This window comes from Buteo buteo, chromosome 14 (assembly GCF_964188355.1).
Source record: "Buteo buteo chromosome 14, bButBut1.hap1.1, whole genome shotgun sequence".
In the NCBI taxonomy this organism is placed as follows: domain Eukaryota; kingdom Metazoa; phylum Chordata; class Aves; order Accipitriformes; family Accipitridae; genus Buteo; species Buteo buteo.
Genome location: NC_134184.1, coordinates 6,497,213 through 6,518,710, shown reverse-complemented (window position 1 = coordinate 6,518,710; position 21,498 = coordinate 6,497,213). Strand labels below are relative to the sequence as shown.

Sequence of the window (21,498 nt, the reverse complement as noted above, 5' to 3'; positions counted from 1 at the left end):
TAAAATATCTGCTGATAAATAGAAACACACATCTGTAAGTCACGACAGTGTGTGAATACCAGCAATAGGCAGGTTTCATGAATGTCACTTTTACAAAGCACTACTAATTTGAGCTTCACAGTATGTTACAAAGCAAACTGCTATTTATTACTCCACATTGTCCCTGATATTTACTCTGTAGTTCTTAGTTTGTTATGATGAGCCAGCTTTATGGGCATTCTTACAAGATGATTATGTATTCCCTCAAAAATACAGTTACTGCACATGCTGCGCACACACCCCCCCCCCCAAAAAAAAAAAAGAGAGAGAGAAAGAGGAGGAAAATCCCTGCCTATCTTCAACAACCCCCATCAGTACTACGATTTTTTTCTGATGTATGTGCTCTCACTAGCCCTCCACTAACCTGTGTCCTGAGCTTATGGCTTCACTTCTAATTCTTTGCATTGGCCTTGAATTTACACTACCACAGACTCACAGTACAAGCAGACCATATAACACTGCCTTAAACTTCTGCAGTTGTAGGGTTTTTTTTCTAAGGGAGAAATTACACGTTTCATTCATTATATTATGGACATAAACCTTTTCTCCACATAAGTTTTTCTCTTCCTGAAAATATTACTAATTTCTCTGAAACAATAAAGCCATTCCTATATATATATATATATATATATATATATATATATATATCTCCTTACAATCATGAAATGGCTTCTGGAACTATGAGAACAAGCCTATGTTCCTTCTCTTCAAGGGAGCGAAGACCATCAGATTTCTGTATCTCATGTAAGACTGGCTAGTAAATCAGTACCACCACACTTCCCCACTCTCTTCACTCTGCTCCTGCTTCTCTCTTGTTTCTTTTGAAGAACATAAGGATCTGGATTACAGTTTTAAATTGCATGCTTTAAGCTTTTGTGCATTCTGGAAGGATAGTAAGCTACACAGTTTCTCACAACTGTGAGTTACCATACATGCTTAAAATTATTTTTTAAAAGGGAAAATAATTGTTGGGGTTAAGCTTTCAAAGTGCATGCACAAAATGCATGCATATACATTCAGCATATGGAAGAAACCCCTGTGTAACTGAATCACAACAGCAGTACAACTAGCAGGTCAATGTACACCACCAAAGCCACATGTAATTCATTTTTCTGTAGAATGCATTTGAAGAGAGTAAGATCAACCTTCAATAAGCAGCCAACATTCTGACTTTTAAAGACCACACTGTTAAAGGTTTTAAGTAAAAGCAGCAAAAAAACCCCACAAATGTGCAAAAATACTATAAAATCATAATTGCCCAGAAATAGTATAGTTAGCATAATCAATGAGGTACATTAAATGTTACGGGTTTTTTTTACTATTAAACTTACCTATAGGATTTCTGTCAAAAAACAAGACGGGAGCTTTCAAAATGGATTGAAACATTTTGTTGTGCAACGTCTGACCAGAATTAACAAGAACTTGAAACACCAAAAGACTTCTTACTATGCCAAACAGTATTGTAGCCACCGTTACACCTGAAATTAAAAAAACACAGACAAAGCATGCATACAGATATGGACCTTTCACAAGGAAAAGAATTGAAAAATAAAACTGAACTAAAACCAAATTTTGTTGACCTCTGTATATAGCAAGAATCCAAACTTAAGCTTAGAGACTCAGACTGAGCACAGAACATAGACACCTTATATTTGTCACTAGCTTCAGTTACTATCATATCATCAATTTAAACAATTGCTCTTTTTTGGTTTGAAATATTGGTACTTTATAGAAATGTAGGAAATGTCTGTTAACCCATGAAATAAATCTGTATTAAAACCTTCTGCATAACAGCTCTGCTAAGAAATTCATTTCACAGTGCCGTGTATAATTGTGGCTTGCAGAGGTCACTGTGAAGATTCAACATTTGCCAGCAGGTATTAACCAAGTAATATATACACGGCTATTTAGAGACAACCTTGAGTTATTCTCAATCAGCCCAAACCACTCATGCCACTCTTTCCCTTGTAAACCACATCAAATCATTGAAATTATGTGTATTTCTTTAACATAGTATAAGATGCATCCCTTATGCCATGTGAAATAGAGCCCTTCTAGGGAATTGGTCTGCAGACTGTTAGTCTTTCTCCTGGGCACATCTCCACGTACAAGACAGGGGTGCTACAGGGCAAAAGATGGAAACAAAGAATGATGAAATTGCTGCTGCTCTATTTGCTGTGTGTAATCTTTAATGTGGCTGCCCAAATTCCCAGTCGATGAAGGCGAACAGTGAAGGTGTTAACCTTACATTTGGCAGTGCTTCCAGATTCCAGGTGATCTGCTCTAGAAACTAAGCTTAGCCACCACAAGCCCAGATGCTCAGGCCTTGAGGACACCCTTAAGTTAGACCCTAACAATCAACATAAAACATTGCCTATTCTAAGGACAGGTTAAAACTGGACGCAATTCAGGTAGAGCTATAGTAACAGTGGGAAAGAGTGAGGTTTTAAATTATATGATGTGGTTAAGTCAACCAGTTACTCCATCCTGCTTACTACTGTATCCTCCAAGGATGCAAGAAAAGGTATCACTATTTCATTTGTCTGTTTGCAGTTTATTGCCCATGTTCTGTGCGGTGCTCTTTTTAAGAAAAAAGCACGTGGTTGGGATGAGAGCTTGTTTGCCTTGTCATGACTGCTGTACTCCAGGCCAGCTAAAAGAAAACTTTTCCAAGAGTAACTGCACGTACCCAAACAGGAAAGCTGGGTCATGCAAAAAGGGAACGGAAGAGATACTAAGCAGGCGGCTGTGGCAGAGCCCATGCCTAATAGCAGTCCGTGGGAGCGATGGGAGCAGAGGGAGCACATCCTGGGAACCCCACATTTCTGTGCAACTTCACTCAGGCTTAGAAGCCACTGGAAGCTGCTGGCATGACCCTCACCAAACGAATCACCTGAAAAGACCCAATGGCTGGGGACAAGGGGGAGGAATGAGACTTACTTTCAAGTCCTTCATCTGGTCTGTCTCACACCAAAGGCTTCTGCTTTCCCCGTTTACAAGCTTACCACATCAGTATAAGAGAGCCAAAGACTTTGCATGCTCACTTTATAGAAAAGGTGTGGAACTGGTACCTCAGTTCTGGCCAACAATGTTTCCCATAAACAGAAATTTTACTCTTCTAAATCTTTGTCTCAGAAATGAAAAGGACTAGGAAGGAACTACCGTGGTGATTTTTTTCTTTTTCCAAACATTGAGAATCAGAAATAAAAATACTCAGTTATTTTATACAGTTTCAGATGTTACAGAAAAAGGTAAGGTAGATTATGTGCTTCATATGAAGTGTACTATCTTTTTATAACTTTCTCAACTTGACTTACAATTTTGTGTAGGTAACTCAATGCTGTCTGTTCAGCTATTGCAAATATATCACTAAGCCATCCGAACATTTCAATATAAAGGTAACTTTTGCTGTTCTGCTATCTAGAACAACATTTGCCTTAAAGGATAAAATTTTCCATAACGTGGTTTAGGTTATATGGTCAGAGAAAGCCAAGTTTGCCACACTTAATCATACTGTGCAGTCCATTGGAACGGCTCATGAAATAAGACATTACACAGAGAAAATAAGAGCCGAGTTTATCTGGCTCCTAAACTGTTGCTTCCCAGGCCAAGCACAATGTTTTCTGTCAAGCACTTCAATCATGTGGATTCCCCAAAAAAAAAACCAAACAAAAAATCCTCCACCCAGCCTCTCACTCAAGAGACATGTTTCTGAAAACATTCAATGCATATTCTTCTGGTATTCCACCTGTTTTCTCAGACCTATCATTTACATCTCCATCAAGAAATTACCATGCCATACAAAACTGTACATCACTAGGAGTGCTAAATAGCAGAGTCTGAGAGCTTATTTCTACACATGCTTTTTCTATGCCAATTTTTACTACATTTCAGAGCAGTATTTCAAGATGTTTGGATGCCTGAACACAAGGATCAATGCCCTTTTCTGGATATTCAGAAGCATATGAATACCTATTGAAATGTTTTTTAACATCCTGCTTTGCATACCCATCTAGGATGCTTTTTAAAAACGGGTTCTTTTGCTATGGCACTTCAGAAGGAATGAAGCCATGCCAAGTTTTAGAACAGCACAGAATGAAGATCCATTTCTAATCCCTCTTGCCCATCCATATAATGACTGAAGATTTAGCTCAATGACCTATTAGTAGAGACAATAACCACAACCTTACAGTGACTGACTTTTTGAATACTCAATTCCTAGTTTTCTTTCCAAAATCCAAGCAAAGCAAATTAAGAGTCTGCATTCAACCTGTTTCTTTCGTTAGATTTTATTTTATTTATCCTAATTAATTTAGTCAGGAGGCAAGACTGAGGCTCCTAATCTGTTAAGACATTACTCAGTTACTGCTTGAAATCACAGTTCCCCACATTGCCATTGCTTCACACCTCTCAAAACTGCTTATTGTAATAGGTCAGATAATAAATAGTTCTTTAGACAGACACACATGCATGTGTAATTACCTGCGTAAATTCCCAAATAAAAGTTAAGGTCTAGATGTTCAGTCTCATTTGTTCCATTATCTCCATTTGTTGTGACGTTCAACCTTTCTTGATGATTTGCCCTGTGGAAATGCATACAGAAGATAACGATCATTAAATCACATTCTGCAAATATTCATGAGTGTGTTTAACTGTTTCTAGATTCAGCTCTGTTGAAATCTTTAGTTCAAAAGATCCCATGAACTGATGTTGTCAGGCACCACACCGTGAGTAGAAGCTATTACAGGCTACACTTCGGCATAGAGGTTAAATTTTTTTTCCACACACAAGGTGAGTGAAGATCAGAAAAAGATCAACCATACTCTGAAGTTTCCTAGAACAGTGAACATCACCACCTATACAGCACTGATTTCTATTAGACAAACAGCACTTGACCGAAAAGGCAGAAATGACTGACCAGTTATTATCATCAACTTACCAGTAAGAAAGCCACCAGTCCTGGAGCACGTATGCCACCTTGAGTAAAAGAGGCAAATACAAGAATCATCTCACAAAATGAAAAAAACATTAGAAAATTAAATTTCCTTGCTATTCTTTCATGTTCTCTGGGAAAACATCACATATTCAGGAAAGCATGCAATCCAGTCTTTCAAGACCAGCAGCAATTTGCAAAGCACATTAGAAGGTGCATTAGAACCCTCTACAAAGAAAGAAGTTACCTTAAATTACCTTACATGATAGCAAACTAAAGGAAAGCAATACACTTAAGCAAACAAAATACAGTAGCTCTTCCTAATGCATGTTAATTGCACATTAAAGAACTCATTTCTTCAGTTCCTAAATTTGCTACTAGAGATATTCCAAAATGCTTTTTGATTAACAAACTTTCTGATGTTACCAATCCAGAAATTTGTGTTTACAGGAGATAATTACCAGAAACAGGGTTGAAGGAGGATGAGAGAAGAGAGGGAGGGAAAAACTCCTACTGCCACCTTCCTTCTGTGCCAAGAGGTGACTACAAACTAGTAACAGGGTTATTTATCTCAAAATACACCTCTGTTCACATGAATTTAAAGTTCTGGGCAGTCTACTGCAGAGATTTGATCTTGCTCAGATTTCTTTCCAACAGACCCAATTCAAGGACAACCAAAAAGGAAGTAACATAAATATATAGATTATTTTTTACACTCAAAACCAATCATTTCCATGAAATGAATTTAAGCTTTCTCAGCAGGAAACAGAGAAAAAGGCAATAAGCTATCTTCACGCAGCTTTCTCAGCTCACCACTTCTTTCAGTAGAGTTTCAAAATCATTCTCCTTATTTAAAAATTCTTTTACGTACCTGCTACAGTCTGCTTTACAGACAGTATTTGCATATTCTCTACCTCACTGCCTTCTGCTAAACAGTGACCCTCCTTCTAGCCCTTCTCATAACCTGCACTTATCAGCAGACAAGTTTTTCTTTTAACACTTCTATCAGACTCTGTTCTTCCAAACCCAGTAAATCTCTTTACTCTCCTCAACTGGAAATATAGTGATTGTTCAGATTTGTTAAACACTACTTCATACACCTTATGATTTTGTTCTCTATCTCCAAAAATTAGACTGGCTTATAATTTCTCTGCCATGCTGCCGGTAAAATTATTTTACTGAAGTATTAAAACTGTTGAAATAAGGATCAGTGCAAGACCTCTAAATGCTGTACGAAAACTCCATGCTGATATGTAAAATTTGATCGAGTATACTACAAAATTATTAAAGAACACCATGCTCCCAAACATTTTAGATGAAACATCACAGTAACAAGCATGCATTATGTTAAAAAGGAAAAAAAAAAAGAAAAAGAAAAAAGGCAACCCCCAAATACATTCAGTATTATTTGCGGCTCCCAACAACTTACCTGTGCCAAAATATTGAATACTACAAGTATGAAAATCACAAAGTAGTTTGCTCCTGCAGTGAAATATTTTCTGTAAACCTTAAAGTTTATTTTTCCCTCAGAGCGACTCTCCTCTGGCACTGCAGCCAGTGCATTTTCAGCCTGAAAAATGATTCCCAGAATAAAAAACATCAACCTTGCATTTACAGATTCAGACTAAGCCACTTGAAAGTCATGTTTCAGAATTAGCAAACAATTAAATAAGGAGATAAAGTAATTATGCATATAAAAACTTTAAATATCGAACTATAGCTTTGACAAAAAAAATTAGTCTCAGTGCAGTAATACTGAAAAATCTACTCTGCAAATTGACACTGTGAGGATTTTATTTTGAATTGCATCACAGCATGACTTCATTTACAGCCAGAAATATTTACTCTAATTGACTGCTAAACCAGGTTTTTCTTTTCTTATACACTACCTTCAGTCATAACAGCTCTAGACACTAAGGCCTTGACTTGGGCAAGATTCTGTTTTCAGAATGCAGCATGTAACCTTTCCTTTTCAGAAAAGTATTTAAAGTAAATATTCTTCTGCAAGTATGCACCAAAATCAATCAACATATGCCCAGAGCAACGAATTACCTATAAAGTTTAATCACCTCCTTGTAAGTACCAACAAAGCCTCTGTTAATAGGGAAAACAAGTAAAATGACAAATGAGAAATCATATTAAGCAAACAATGGATGGGGGACACTGAAAGAAAAGGAAAAAATGAGACAGGCATAAAGAAGATAAAAGAACAATTCAAATGAACAAAATTCTGTTTTTTTTTCTTTACAGTATATGTGATCGAAAAACTAGTGCCAGTTCAGTGGACACATAACACTTGATTTGTTGTTAGCAGATGCAGCTGTACAAGAGCAGTAGAATCAACAGACCTGACTTAGACATGAAAAAAGAAATCCCACCTACTCGCCTATACAAGAAGCCTACCTTGTTTTTTTTGTTTCTCCAGCCTCCTTCCCCCTCTATACAACAGCTCTAATGCTGCTAAAAAGTTTGGCACACCATTGTGGATTTAATAGTGGAGTCACCACTGGGACATTGGTAATATCAGATAAATTTATTGCTTTTGGGCATAAAACCATTCCTCAAAAAAGGTTTGAAAAAAAAGTCTGTAGCATTTTTTTTTGTAGTACCTCACAGCTTTTCATTATAGGAAAGAAAAAGAAATAATATATACCCATAGCATAAAGGTGACAATCATAAGGGACACACAGGGATTACTTGTTCCATTTGTTCCATGTGCTCCATGGATGCAGTGCTAGCACAAGCCTAGCAGGATTACAGGGCTCCTGCACTGTTTTGCATGAATGCAAGCACACCAGCAGAAGGGCACCTCCGGTACAAAAACCTTACGGCTGCTTTTGCACTGTGCAGACCAAGAAATAACAAGGTACCTGAAAGTCAAGCTGGTACCACACAAAGCGTTCTGTTTTCACCAACAGAAGGGCTGGGGAGAGCAATGCAGTGGTGTCCCCAGGTTACCCTCTCAGGGCCAGCTCAAGATCATGTGGGTATGTGAATGCCAGTCATGCAGATGTAGATTTTGTATAAAGCCACCACTTCTGCATGCACTTCCCAGAGCTCAGGATTTCAGGGAAAGTATTAATTTGAGCTCAGCACTGCACAAACAGATAAAACCCACCCAATACAGTGGTACTGGCCCTTTAAAGCATCACTGTCAGAGGACAGGATGAAGGAGGCACAGTGCGTTGTCTTTGGACACCTATAGGAATGCTTCCTGCATCCAGCAGACCTGATGCTGAACCTGAACAAACACACCCTGCTGGGTTTGAACTGAACAGCACAGAGCTGTGGGATGCCTGCCCACAGCGCTGGGCAGATCCACCATGGGCAAGCTCTCACCTGCTAATGAAATCCAACAATCCCTGAAATTCAAATGCAGCAGGGAAAAACCCTTATCGAAGTTCAAGTTAAAAACCAGCCAGACAAGAATTGAGACACATGTATTCATTGAGCACTCACAGGTGGTTGCTCCACTGCTCCATCTTTCTGTGAGTGGGCAGAAGAATCCTGGGACCAGACAGAGGACTCTGAGAAGGTTCGGCTCCGGGCGGACTTCAGGTTGGGAGTTCCTGGAACTGACAGCTGTTCTACCTCCTCATCTTTTTTCAAAAGGGAAGCAAAGTCGATGCCAGATCTCAGGAACTCTGAATAGGTACCTTTCCCCACCATTTTACCCTACAATTAATATAAGCTTTGATTATCTTCATTATACACTTTCTGTAAAGGACAATTTCTCTTATCTATCCTTGCTGCCTCTGGGGTTCTGCAGCTGCTGAGCACACATCCCACTGCATGGGGCTGAAGCCTCTAACTATCAGTTCCTCATTTAGAAGAGCAGAAACAAGCTCTTCACCCTCTGACCAGTCCCTTCCCGACAGCTAACTAGGCCAAGGAGCATAACAAATGGGATGACAAAAGTCCCAGTTACAGCCAGGTGAGAATTATCTCCTTGGAGAAGCTGCGGGAGACAGCCATGCAGTTTTAAGGCAAGCTGTTAAACTACATACATAACCATCGGTCTTTTTATATTACTCTAGGCTAGGGGTAAACAGCAGCTTCATTTTCTGGTCCTCACAGAGCTCTACAAGGAGCAACACAGACTATTTCCACACTTCTTACAGCTCTATCACAAACTTATTTCTAGAAAGCTACTGTTAAAGAGGTCTGAATGGGAGAAAGACAGCTAGCATCCTTTTTTGCAGCTGTGATGCATCAAAAGTAATTTCATGCACTTCACTACCCAATCTTAGGAAAAAAAAAAACAACAAAAAAACAAAAACCAAAACCAAAACCAGCTCAGGTTTTTGCATTTCCCCTCTACCCGTGAATATCTGGTACAACAAAGTTTGAAAGGAACCATCTTTGCTGAAGGCCTGCTTGTTCTCAAAGGTATCTGTGACCACTTCTCAGCCTTAATTTAAAAAAAGGGATGCAAAATCAACGTATTTAATTCACACAAAAGTGTAAGGAACAAGAATAAAAGCAAAGCAGTAACAGTCTCAAAATAAGTAATTCTCTCACGGTATATTATACATATGTAAGATAAAAATCAGTATGTAAGATTACATATATGCATAAGAAAATTCAGAAACAGATTTTTCAGGAAGGTATTCTGAGAAAAATCAACTTATTTCATTAATAATTATAAATCTTTAAAAATGTATATGGTCATTAGTAGACAGAAAATATATTTACAAACTAAAAATATTTAACTGGGTTTTTTCCATCTTAGATTAAAAAGGATAATTAGAAAGTATGTGAGATATAAAAGTACAGACACTGATTTCTCTTACATCTTTTAAAATTAGAATCTGATTTGCAGCACGGAGATACTGCAACTGGTGAGTAACCAAAACAGAGATCTTCTGATGTAAGGCCTGACAAATACATCTGCAAAGAGATGGAAAAATAAATTAAAAAATGAAGTTTCTTAAAACATTTTGACTGTTTCTGGAAAACGTTTTCTATTCAATTATAGTGTTTAAAATAAGAAAAAAAGATGCCCATGCTTATTAGATTTATAAAAATTACACTTAACAAACGTGTCCCTTATTTAACTTTAGAAGTTTTCAAGGTAGGGAAAAGAAATTTTGTATTTCTGGTCTGAAATGAAAGAGGAGGAAAGCTTAAAGACATTTCATTAAAACAGTCTTAAACATCCTCCTAACAAACGTGTATGTCATAAGCTGAATTGCAAAGAGGGTATTTAACAAAAATTAAACTAACAGAAACAGAAAGCAGGGGAAGATACTGTGGACATTTATGGAAAAATACAGACAATAAAAGTAACTTCTTTGAGATGAGTTTTCAGAGCAGCTGTAACAGTGAGCCACTGAGAGTTCTGGAGAAGTAAACAGTACTACTGATTTGACCTACATGCAGGTATGTATTGAGGTAGAGGAGTGAAATCCTTCAACCACCTCTGACTTTTTTCCCATGGAATCAGGGCTTACCTTCCTCTCCAGTACCTTACCTGCTTACACTAGAGGCTTCCCCAGAAATTTGGGATTTGAAGAGAGACATGAAAAAGGGACTAGGCACACCAGAACCACTTGGCAAGCGCAGTTCAACCCCATAAAGTTTTAGCAGAAAAGATATCAAAACATAGCAGCGGAGCAATGGTTTACAAGTGCAGAGGTCTGCAAACACGCTATTCATGTACAACAGGGGCAGCACAGACACAACTGAGATCCACCACAACCAACACTCTCATCGCCTTCATCCCCACAGCAACACAGCAGGGAGACAAACCCTTCAAGAGGACGCCCCTTTCTCAGCTACTCGCTGTCTTAACAAGAAAAACTGATATCGTCTAGAACTGAAGCGTCCAGTGAAGGTGTGCACATTAGCATTTTCCATTTGGATCACGAGTGCCTTTTTGAAGATCATCTCCCAGTTGTCTCAACTCAATCTGCTGTCGTCCTGTTGAGTGGTACTGGGGCCCACGAACCGGACTTCTAGGCAAAACCAAGTGGTAACACACACTTTGGTAGCTCCCCTCATCAGTATTCAGCTGACGAGGAACGAAGCCTGCAGAGCCAGACTGCAGCCTGCTCAAAGCAGAACCTTCTGAACTGCACGGGGACCTTGGCACCATGCGTTTTTCTCCACAGATCCACTCCTGTTGGCTCATTTTCGCTAACGTTCTAACTCCCATTTGCTAATATGACACAGGAGGGTGGCACTTACCACTAAGAAAAACAAACACCCCCCCACACACAAATTCTCTCTCCCCATTCTCCAAAAACCACAAGCAAACCCGCAGCAATCCAATAGTACAAATTCAATGCAGAAACGCAAATAAGCAGCAAGGGGAATAAGGCAGAAAAAGAACATGAGCCTAACAGCAATGATATCATATTGCTTACTGTGTTTCATACACTCATATTGTATATCCAATTAACTCTCTACACAACTTTTAACATCTGTTTTATCACTCCTACAAAGACTGTAGGGACTACTATAAAATGGTTAATATTAGTCAGCATAATTACATGCAGAAAGTATATTATAGTGTTCCAAATAAACTGTGCAGAAAAATTAAGTTAAAACCAACACTCTTCCTAAGAAAGTTATATGCTTGCTATGCAGGATTCAAGAAGCAACTAAAAACCCATGATGCCATTCTTAGGTGGCCAAGATAACAATTAATCAAGGTATTTGCAGCAGCATAACTATTTGAGCAGTTGCAGCTATTTATACATCAAGCTCTTTGTGGGAGTATTATTCTGGTGTGGTTACCTTCCACCCTCTGAGCAGTCACCGAAACAAACCACATGGCAACTAGACCACCAGCTAAAGGCACACAACAAAACATAATCTTCAACAAAACGTATCCAGAGAGCTGGACAAAGATCAGAGAGGCTACAGAATATTTACTTGCCTAGCAGGAAAACTGCCAAAAGAGAATATATCAGGTATTCACCATGAAGAGATCTAGCTTTCTCTCACATAGTCCCACAGCCTACATACCACTTTGATCACTGAATTTTCTGTGTGCCAGATGTATGTCTAACAGCTTACTGGGACAAACTAGCCACTAGAAAATCCAATGGCTGAAAACCTTTAAATCTTGATCCTGAGTCATGGTGAGCCCACTGCATTTTAAGTTTGCATTTGGGGGGGGGGGGGGGAGGGAACACGACATGAGAAAAAAAAAGTGGGTGATCACAGCATCAGAGCAAACCGATTAGAACTGCCAGAGCTGTCAGCACAGCATCCTGCACGATCTGGATCTCAGGAGAGAAGGCAAAAATGACCTCTGTGGAAATATAAATTTCCACTGATATATCAGGTCACTCAACTGAGAACTTCTAAAAAAACAACAACTCTTGATTTGATGTCTATCTGGGTAGAAAGAAGCTAGCTGAATAGTTTGTTGATAACAGGCGAGTAGAAAAATTGTCGTCACAATTCACTGGCATGAGCACAGGGAGGAAAAATCACAACAAAGAGCGTATAGTTAGATCTATTACTGAGTTAAACAACTCGCTGCTCAGACAGCTCACTAGAAAATTTTGCCATTTAAAATACGCTATCATCATGAAGCACCCAAGTTGCAAAGCTAGTAAAATACTAAGTATATACTTAAGCTCTGTTTCAAAACATCAAACTACTTAAGCTTTATGTTCAAAACCTTTTTTTTATTTTTTTTTTATTAATATTCTCTCTCTCATTTGACATCATCCATTCTGCAGTTTAGAGTGAGCATGGAGTTTGTATAGTGCCTTGGTTGCCACAGAAGACTGAAAGCAGAGTTCAAAGAGAGTCTCAGCAAAACCAAATGTGATAAAAGGGCTGGCACACAACTCAGAGCTTGCCGAATTCTTAGTGAAAACTTGCTATTGTCTTAGAACTGAAAAAGAAAAAAACCCAAAATAGTCCGTAAGTGTTTAATGTTTTAAACTGGTTCATTAAGGCTTAGTTTCATCGTGCATCTTCTTCCAGAAATACTGCTCTGTGTAGCTGAAGAAAAGCAACCACCAATTCTAGGTGAACCATCCAATTCTAGCTGAACCACCATCTGACAGTGTCTCCCTTTCTCACCGATGATGCAGAGAATCCAGGGAAAGCCTGCCTCAGCAGTGGACATACCTGCTCCAATGGTTGAGACATCTGCTGGAGTACGCCCAGAACTGCCACCACCTTTCTACTTGTTTAAAACCCCACCGTTCACCTTCCTTGTGCTTCTCCATTACTCTCTCGAGGGGCATACTCTGTTACACTGTGGGCACATTTAATGCATGACAGCAGGACAAATTACTGCACAAAACGCAGTTGCCATTGCCACATTTATTAAATACACAAGCACAGGCAGACACACACACACAGCCAGAATATACATGGACAGAGAAGACCCAAGGGTTCTTCAGCCTCTTCTGTACAAGGAAAATGGGGATGAAGGGACTATGAAAGTTGCATCCTTTCCCCCAAGTAAGAATCAATTTAAACTTAACCATTCCTGACAGATGTTGGATAGGTTGTTCTGTATCTGTTTGTTTTAAGCTCAACAACAGAAATTTCAAAATTCTTGAAAATGTATTCCAAGGGCAAGCTACCTTTAGCATTACAGGGGGTTTTTTCCCTCTGAAGTCCAAGTTTACATCTTCTGGTACAATTTAAATCCACTGCTTCCCAGAGGACAGTAGACCAGTTTATATCTGTGTGCACAGTCCCTTTTCACGTTGTCTCTCTCTTTCATGCCTCTTTTTCTTCTGTCAGACCCCCAAAAATAAAATCCCCCAAATCCTTTTTTCCCACCTTTTCGTAAGTAAGAAGTAGTTTCCTCTCCCTGCCCCCAAGACCCAAATGTTCCTGATGGGCTACACTGGAGCCTGAAGCTGATGTACATTTTTTGGAAGTGCACAAAATTGGAACATTATTCCAGTTGAGACCTTACAAGTACAAAACATAACAGGAGGATACTTTACCTGTACTGCTAGATATAGTACTGGTCATAAATCCCAGGGCACAGCTTCCTCACCAAGAGCACAATGTTGCCGACTCATACTGGATTTGAGATCTACCACAATCTTGCCTCTCCTTTTCCATAAACTGCTGCATTACTGATCCCTGCTCATTGTTTGTTCATGGAGTCAACACTTTGCACTTATCCCTGCTGTGTGCATCTATTAATTCACATCCTGTAACCAAGACTTTCCAAATCCCTGTCCGTCTTCCAGAACTGCTTGAAACATTGCCAGGTTTTCCATCACCTGAAAATGTAGCATCAATGACCTTCATCCATCATCAGGAATACCAGAGTGAGGATAGATCTCTCCAGAAATTACACTCTTCCAATTCAATAAAAATAAATGAACAATATTTCAAATTAACAAACCTAACTAACAGTATACTATCACCCATTTAAAAAGTCATTGCACTTTGACAGCAAACTTCTGTATGATTAAAAAAAGAAAAGAAAAAAAGAAATTTGCTTGAGCTTTCATACTGCAGAGCACGCAGCAGAAGACACTTACTCAGAAGGGGGCCTACAACAACATGGTGCTCCTCTACGCAAAGGCAGTGTCTTGATGCTTTCGTGTGTACAAATCCTCACTTGTTCTTCCTTCCCTATCAGGTTTTCTTTCCTTTGAGACAAGTTGTTCTTTAATCTTTTTTAAGTTTTTATCTCCAAGAACCAGCTTTCTTTCACCTCTGCAAAATGTGTCTTCTTTAATGATTCCACTTCCTTCCTTACCATTCTTTTTGCCTCTCCTTTTTGGAAGTTCACATGCAAGTTTAACTTTACTCTAGTTAATACTCATATTCGTTTCAATGGAAATAACCACTGAAATGAAATTAAAGAACATGCAGAAACACTCACAGCCATAAAGCCTTTGTTACATTAATTAACTTACTACATTTGTTTTCCTCTCCTTTCCCTTTAAATTTAAGTGGTTTAGGGAGAACAATCCCCTAGTTGTTTTTGTACATTTCGAAGTTTACAAAATTGGGGGGGGGGGGGGAGGAAGGTGTGATATGTTTGCCAGAGACAAGAAACACACACTTACTTCTACTATGCTGTTTCTATTTCTATGCTTATCTTGTTAACCATTTATCTCCATCTCATGACAAGTCCCAGCCTCCACTGGGCTAACGTGTAAGGACAACTGGTCCACAAAATACCATCCCGGGCACCAGCTAGCAGTGGATGGCTGGAGAAAGTATATAAGGAAACATACAGTGGTGCTTCCTCTGGTACACATTTCCAGCTTCCAGAGTCCATGTATTAGGGACTTTTGAAGTCAGAGATCTTAGTGGTTAAGTAGCCCTTTGTGAACTTTTCCTACATGAATTTGCGTACCTCCCCCTTGAGCCCATTTCTGGTTTAGTATTCATAATACTGTTTTGCAACTGCACCCACAGGCCACTAAAAGCACACAACTACACTGGGGTTCTGCAAGTGGGTTTTTGCTTTTCTATGGCATGATTTAGAAAAAAAACCAACCAAAAAAACAAAACCCAAACAAACAATAAAAAACACCAAAAAAACCAAACCAAAACCCACATACATTTCTGCGAGACAAAAAAAACGTGAAATTGTGTGTTTTCAAGAAATTGTGAAATGTACAGTGATTACAATTATGCTTTTCACTTTCTAGGAAAAAACCCAAAACACACCCCCCCCGCCCCAAACCCTGAGCAACATTACTACAACATATTTGTACTATTTAAACATATTCCCTATAATAAACATAACAAAGCGCATGGAATTTCACTTGTATCATCTAAATGCAAAGGTAGAACTACTATGTTTTTAAGAGCAACACCTGTAATAAAAAAAAAAGGTGCAGGGCATTCAAGTTTGCCCAGTAGTTCTCATAGTGACTTTAACCACTGCAGTGGTATAAGAGGCATAATGAGCATGGACCAGGTGTGAAACACAAACTGGGAAGCCTTAGAGAGATCCTTGATTTAGAGAGATCCTACCTAAAAGGGAGCAGAGTGAAATCCTTAAATTTACACACTAACTCCCCTGTACACTTGCCATCAGTGGACAAAGCATGCAATATATGTATGACTTTAAACACAGCACTGGCAAGCATATGCCAAGGTTGTATTTGTTTGGTTCCTCTGACACACTGATTGTGTCTGTAATCCCTCTACAGAAACGAGACATGCTAGCTTTTATCTGCTAGTTTTACAGGACTGATGAGCTCCACGTGCTTTTCATTACCTACACCACCATAATAGCACTTTTTCCTCAAAATTCCAACATTACAGGAGATCTACAAGCATGCCCCACTTCGAGAGATACGAGACTGAAAGCACCCATGGAATCCTACAGGTTCCAAAAATCAAATGACTTCAAACAAAGTAAATATTCAGATCTGTATATCTAATTAAAAAAAAAATCCTTTTACTTATTTACCCTACTCCATTTTGCTCCTCCCCTCAAGTATTTCTGGGGCTTAGCTAAGAACACACTGAGGAATTCAGGATCTCTTAATCCATGCACTTCGCATGACGGAATTTCCTGCTCTCCTTTGCCATCAGTTCAATTCTTCCTCACCTTTTTCTGCAATTACAAAGGACACCTTTGCTACAAAACCATGACTGCTCCCTTCCCTCTCTTGCAGAGCAACACTCAGTTACCTCAGATGGCAACGGAGAGACTTCATCTTTCAGGACACCTAGTCAACTTGCCAGGTGACTCTCCAGTCAGCTCGATATATGGTTATCCCATGACACACTGCCCAGTTACACATCCCTTGAGTTCCTATGGAAGGCCATCGCCTAGTACCAAGGTGCTCCATCTGAAGAGATGCTAAAAGTTCATTACTGTGCTATGATAAATGCAGTGATTTCTTCTGCAGCTTTTATCTAGTTCCAGAGGCAAAATTGAGAGAGAAAAGACTAACAACCATACATTCAAAACAGCTTTGTGCTAAAAAAAATTTAAAAAAATTGCAGAATTCTGTTTGATAGTAGGAATGATACACCTGTGCATACCACTCCCAAGTATCATCACAACTTTAGGTCTGATTTTAAAAGATTCCCAACTGTTCTGCAATTCTCTCTACTCTCACAAGCACAGAGGAGGAACAGAAAGAAATCAGGCTGATCATCAACTGATGATCATCACTGGCACACAGCTCCTGCCACTGGAAAAGATACAAGGGAAGAAGAATACCTAGAGAAGAGCATCTGTCTCAATAGACTGATGGAATATAAGTTTCACTCTTAAAAGCACCATTTTTGAGCCAGTATCACTGATGGGACACCATCCAAAGGTGATCTGAAACCATATAATCTATAGAAATATGTTTACAAAGATGCACAGGGAGAGCAGGAAATTTCTTGGGATCCAAGCACGACTGAATGATTTTCTTAGAACATCACAGGCTATTCCAAACTTCGTCATACAAGGAAATGTGCTACTGTATCTGTACGGCTGTCCCTCATTTCAAAACTAGAGGTCTCAAAATACAACATTCCTTAAAAGTTAATGTAAAGCTATTTTATATATATATAAAAATAAAATACATGCATCTTTTCATATATACACAAAAATATATACAAAACCATAGAACCATACTGGTGTCCCCCCAATACCCCCCACTCTGGGAAAAGGCTGAAGCATGCCTACTGTTAACTATCAAGAGAACTCACAGGAAGAGAGGCTACAAATAACACAAAACCAGGGAATCTCCAGTTTATACCTTACTATGCCCCAAGGAATCTGACCAGAAGAGAGGAATTCATTGGAAAGCTGGCTTTATCTGCTCCATCATCCATGGAACAACTTGTCTGTATTACAGAGAAATTCTTAAGAGACACAATCCCTTATTAATAATATCGTAGACTGTTTTCCCACCAGAGCTGTGCTACTCGCATTCTTCCTTATTTGAAAAGTATTTATATATTTTAAACTGTTTACTGCAGTAGCTGAACTGAACGGGGAGAAGCAGCAAATGTAATGAACCAGCCATGCACAGACCGTAGCTTTGGGGAATTACTAGGAACATACCTATCCTTGATGTAAACACATAGAGTAGACAATTCTAAAAAAACTAAACATTAATATAAAATTACAAGGGGAAAAAAAAGAAAGAGTGAGTGAACTGAACAATATCCACTTCAGATTCTCATTAAATACTCCCGTTTCTTCCATCTCCTCCATTGTTTTATGCCTCGTGGTTTGGACTCCTGGGGGCAGCTTGTATGAAGTGGCATCTTGGACATTCCTCAGCGCCATGTTAAGAAATCATTCTTGCTCAAGTGCTCTCTTCTCCACATTTCTAGCACTATTCAGGAATCATTAAAGAACATGCTCTGCCTTGTTTTTCGAAGTGAGCTACTGAATGTAACACTCCCCCCACTACCCCCAGCACCTTTTATAGCTGCCATGAAGGCCTCAGAAGACAACTTCTGTTTGTAAAAAAGCCCTCCTGTAAGATCTTGAGCAGGGAGGCATTACTCAGTTTTCCTTGCCACTACTACTCCACCCAGCCCATTTTCTCCACCAAATGCTTACATTCTACATTTATCTGTTTCGCCCAAACTCATCTAGAGTTGGGGAGGAAAGGTTAGCGGAAGTAAAGGAAGAACCCCAGCTAGTTTTCTGAGTTTCAGATTCTCTGATATAAATTTCCTTATTCCTCCTCGTCTCTAAACATTTATCAGCAAAACATACGCTGTGCTCACAGAACAATTGTTTCTAGTTCCTTTATGGTTTTGCACATACAAAAATCCAGACTTCCAGTTTTGCAGTAGGATGCAGATGCTCCTAATGTCACAGCTCACGTAAAACGTAGAATAAATTGAGGAGGCAAGGCACTACTGTACTTTCCCATTTTCCTCTGTGAAAAGACCTTAAGACTTAAGGGAGAGACAGGTTAACAGCTCAGGTGGGTGCACTTTCAGAACTCAGGCACTGATACAGTCAGATCCTGGAGTTGTAGAGTGATCTTGTGCAGAAACAGAAAAGCAGCAGCTAAAGCCTAGATAGCTTCAACAGGCATTAAAGGAATTTGATAGTGTGTGAACTACAGAAGTAATGAAGTCCATCTATCAGTCGTAGCAGGTGAAAACGATCCTGCACAGCATAATGAACATAAAGCCTATGCATCATAAAATTCTTACTCCATACTGGATGATGGCAAAAAACAGTAGCCATTTGAAGAAATCAATAAAATAAAACAAAATGTTGATGGGGTTTCAGAGGGATCTCCAGATTTGAAACTGCAAACATCAACAGCATGTACAATTTTCAAATTTAGATACTAAAAGCTTCCCTGCATGGGGAAAAAGAACACGCATCCAATGCTAGTCAATGCAAATTCTACGACCGTTTCTGCAAGACAAGTTTTTATGATTCTCTAGGGGTGGAGGGGAGGGAACAACAGTAAAACCAAATTAATTCATATATGTGAAGTGTGGAATTCAAAGGATGTAAGTACGCACGCTCAACAAAACGCTCTCATTTAAGGCTTCAACCAAAGCCCACTGAATTCAGTCAATGGAAGTTTTTCCTTCTAATAAATTCTAGATTATACCTTTTGATACTGAGAGCTGCAGGCTATGAAGAAGCAAGGACAAAACACTGGCTGGGAATAACTGGATTACTCTCATACTCACTATGTGCCATAGATTATACAGTTTGAAAGAAGAGAGAGACGGAGAAGAGGAAATTTATTGAGAAAGGAACCTGACTTTTAATGAACACTCTCCTATTTCTTCAGGAACTGAGGAAGGTCCAATCTCTCTCTCTTTCATGGTAAGCTTACACATTCTCTTTTCCTCTATTTCTGCTCTCCACAGTCTACTCCATGGGTCATGGTTCCCTGTTTCACCTACCTGAGAGAAATTTCAACCATTCAAGAACCGAAATGACTCAAGAATCTAAGAGAGTTCTGTCCTTTCCTTTAGCCACTTGAATTGGGTGCTTATTACTATGCAAATAAACCTGCAGCAAACTAAGAAGTGATTTAAAATCCCACCCCATATTATTCTTCACTCAGTACTCATATTCATAAACCCCAATATTCATAAACCACAATACTCATGTATGAAATCTGACATTTTCTTCAAGAAAGTAGCATATATTGCCTTAAGAATAACTCTAATTATAATATCTTCAAAACAGACTTTACAGAGCTTTTAAAAATAAAGAACAAAATGAGACACACAAGAAAAAAATATACGTCTTCCAAATACATAAAATAGAGGAAAAATAAATAAGAAAGTGAATGCAATAAGTTTTGTTAAGAGATGCATCTCCCCCAAAATGCTTTCTCAAGTTTTTCTATAAGGAATTAGAAGATAACAATTGTATTTTAAATGAAAATAAAGCAGTAACATACTTTTCAAACAAATGTCTTCCAACTTCAGCATCTACTGCACTCAGTGGATCGTCCAAAAGATAGATGTCTGCATCTTGATACACAGCTCTAAAAGGTTTAAAGAAAAGTCAGTACCACAAAGTCTTACATTTGTTTACTTTAGTCACTAAAGTCTGACAATTTGTAAATTTTAGAAATGGCAAAAAACACTAGCCTGGCCAGATTTACACGGGCTTTCTGTCCCCCACTCAGCGTAGCTCCACGATCTCCTATTACTGTTAGGTCACCATTTGCTAATAATTCCAAGTCCTGTGAACATGAAAGAACAGATAGCAAGATTTTTTTTTCATCATTTTAACTTCAAAGACCAACAAAGCTGCTTCAACGTAACATTTTCTTATTTGAAAATTAAATTATCTCATGCTAAAATACAAGGATTCATACTAAATGAAATATACACAATTACTTTATGACTTTCTACCATCAGCAAAAGATAATTAAGAAAGCAGGAAAAATAGGTGAGATCTTAAACTTCACTTTTTCTACAGCTTTGCCAGAGGGAAGTGCACTACTGCTCTTAGTGTTACAGGGAATATTTGCTGGTGATTCAGAAAATCAAACTAAAAATTATGAAGTATAACAGTAAATGAATTATTTTTTACTAGAACAAAATGAGCTGTCACAATAAATAATACTGAACTATTATCATTAAATTATCTTCCATTTGCCAATGTCCCAAAGAACTGCATTACTTTTACTGCAATGTATCCAAAAGAAATAACCACAACATTCACCACACAGATTTGGTTAATTTACAAGGCTTGGGACTATGAGTAAGAACAAAATTATACAATGTTCCATGTCATATTATTGTATTTCCTATTCAGAAAATACAGAAGTTTTATATTAAGCTATAAAACATATTCTGAAAGTTTATTCACAGCTTTTATAAGATACATAAATTTGAAAGTAAACTATGAAAGCAAATCTACCATCAAACAGGAAGTGGGGTCTTTTTAAATGCAGTTTGCTGTCTTTTAAAGTCACTAAATCCTTAAGTTTAGACAACAGCATATGACTGAATATCAGCAGGAGTTACTAAAACTCTATCTACCATGTGTAAAAAAATTTCATCACAGTAACCATCTGCTTTTCACCTGTGTTGCTGCTGACAGGAATATCGTAACATGCTGCATAAAACCTTTCTAGCTGCCAAGCAAAATATCTGTTTCTTGACAA

General features: G+C 38.5%; 1 protein-coding gene across 11 annotated transcripts in view; it reads right to left on the bottom strand.

Moving 5' to 3' along the window:
• The window catches only part of ABCC4 (ATP binding cassette subfamily C member 4 (PEL blood group)), a 152,552-nt gene that overhangs the window by 94,043 nt on the left and 37,011 nt on the right, over positions 1-21,498 (bottom strand). For all 11 annotated transcript variants that reach the window (XR_012652911.1, XM_075045962.1, XM_075045964.1 and 8 more), the window contains 8 exons: positions 20,474-20,568; positions 20,281-20,367; positions 9,766-9,862; positions 8,432-8,647; positions 6,402-6,542; positions 4,979-5,016; positions 4,522-4,622; positions 1,371-1,517 (listed from right to left, as the gene is read on the bottom strand). Coding sequence is in view for 10 of the 11 variants with exons in the window: in XM_075045962.1 (XP_074902063.1) it covers positions 1,371-1,517; positions 4,522-4,622; positions 4,979-5,016; positions 6,402-6,542; positions 8,432-8,647; positions 9,766-9,862; positions 20,281-20,367; positions 20,474-20,568 (922 nt within the window). In the remaining variant the exon portion in view is untranslated. The remainder of the gene's footprint in view (positions 1-1,370; positions 1,518-4,521; positions 4,623-4,978; positions 5,017-6,401; positions 6,543-8,431; positions 8,648-9,765; positions 9,863-20,280; positions 20,368-20,473; positions 20,569-21,498) is intronic.